The 1,895-nt window shown below is 30.0% G+C and overlaps 1 protein-coding gene across 1 annotated transcript; it reads right to left on the bottom strand.

The window, feature by feature from the left end:
* Positions 1 to 219: 219 nt before the first annotated feature.
* LOC120920080 (olfactory receptor 5V1-like) lies at positions 220 to 1,182 on the bottom strand. The gene has a single exon (XM_040331994.1). It carries the CDS (start codon positions 1,144 to 1,146, stop codon positions 220 to 222), a length of 927 nt encoding a protein of 308 aa, XP_040187928.1. The 5' UTR covers positions 1,147 to 1,182.
* Positions 1,183 to 1,895: the final 713 nt, after the last annotated feature.

Genomic DNA, 1,895 nt, shown 5'->3' with positions numbered 1-1,895 from the left:
TTAATTGAATGTAAATAAATCTAACCCTAAATCTTTACATTTACGTCAAACACAAGAATTCTCTTATTATTAAAGAATCACTTTATTTACTTACATTTTTTAGAAAATAGCAAACCACAATATACATAGTTACATAGTAGAGGTTGAAAGACACAAGTCAATGAAGTCCAACCTATGTGTGTGATTATATGTATATATATATATATATTTTTTTTTTTTTTAACGCAAAGCAGAAACAGTCAGTAAGCCAGTTAATAAAGATTTAGATTTGTTTATTGCTGACTTAACATCCTTGTTTCTCAAAGTGTAAATAAATGGATTTAACATTGGAGTTAGGACAGTGTATACAAGAGCTAGGAATTTGTCCATTTGGGTGCCAATGGGTGTAATATATACAATCATAGCTGTACCATAGTACAGGCTGACCACAGTAAGATGAGAGGAGCAGGTAGAGAATGCTTTTTTCTTTCCAGCAGAACTTTTAATTTTTAAGATAGTGTTAATAATATGAATATAGAAACCTATAATGATAAAAAATGGGATGACTACAGCTAAGACAGCCGCTACTAGTATAGCCAGTTTGCTGATTAAAGGATCAGAGCAAGACAAATCTTGAAGCGGGGCTGCATCACATACAAAATTGTTGATCTGGTTTGAACCACAATAATTTAGACAAGCTGTACAAAATGTAGTCACAAAAGAAATAGAAAGCCCAACAATCCATGGTGCCACAGCTAGTTTAAAACAAAACTTCTTACTCATGATAGATAAATAATGAAAGGGATTGTTAATAGCTAAATCCCGATCAAAGGCCATTACTGCCAAGAGGTAGCATTCAGTTATCCCTAATCCGTTAAAGAAATATAACTGTGTGAAACATCCTAGAAAAGAAATACTCTTTTTTCCTGAAATTAAGTTATCCAGAAGCTTAGGTATTGTAACTGTTACGAACATAATTTCCAGGAATGCAAAGGTGCCTATAAATGTATACATTGGGTTATGAAGTAAAGGATCAGTTATAATTAAAATGATAATAGAAATATTTCCAGTAACACAGATCAAGTATGACAGCAAAATGGTGACAAACAGTAATATCTGCAATTGTCCTAAGTCAGAAAATGCCAATAGGATAAATTCTTTCACCATGGTCTTATTGTTGTCATCAGTTATGTAGGACTCTAATCTCTAAGATAGAAATACAATTAGCTTCCATTAACAAGCAAGGAAAGAATAAAGGATACATTGCATTACCTAATGTATGTATGCAGTTATGCTTTTGTGCATATTGCTTTACTCTATCTATAATATAGTTAGGAGTGTACAACCAGAAAAAAAAAACAATCATACAAGGTGTTTTTTGGCTTTTTATATATTCACTGTGTTTTGCAACTATGGCACAAAATATCTTATGTAGTTAAAATAACCATTTGTTCAAATGCATCATAATAACTAGATGTGATTTTTATTCTTCCACTCAAATCTCAGTCAATTGTTGTTTTACTTCACACTTACTAAATTATCATCCATGGTCCAAACAAAGCGAATAAAAAAATATATTATTATTTTGTACATTACGTAGAGCATATAAATCTCAAAACAATTTGGATGTGAATCATTTTATAACATAAATCATAGGTATAGGAGGAGGAACCTGGAGACTTGTAATTCCCATTTGATGTTCATTTGTATATTTTATGAAAACATCTAAAATAAAAATTCTAATTACTATAATAAACTCCTAAGGGTATTTTAATTTATTTATTTGTTCTGCCATTGACATATATATATATTTTTTATACATAAGAGATTTTATATCTTTGAAGGGAAAGATTTAAAGAACCCCTTTTTGACAAAAAATTTAAAATTCATGCTTGATATGCTCAAATGTTTATTAG

The sequence above is a fragment of the Rana temporaria genome, chromosome 13 (genome assembly GCF_905171775.1).
Source record: "Rana temporaria chromosome 13, aRanTem1.1, whole genome shotgun sequence".
NCBI lineage: Eukaryota > Metazoa > Chordata > Amphibia > Anura > Ranidae > Rana > Rana temporaria.
This window is presented reverse-complemented; position numbering and strand designations above follow the sequence as displayed.

What these genes read in the sequence shown, in the direction of transcription:
- LOC120920080 (XM_040331994.1), bottom strand. Translation starts at nt 1,146, where the DNA reads ATGGTGAAAGAATTTATCCTATTGGCATTTTCTGACTTAGGACAATTG.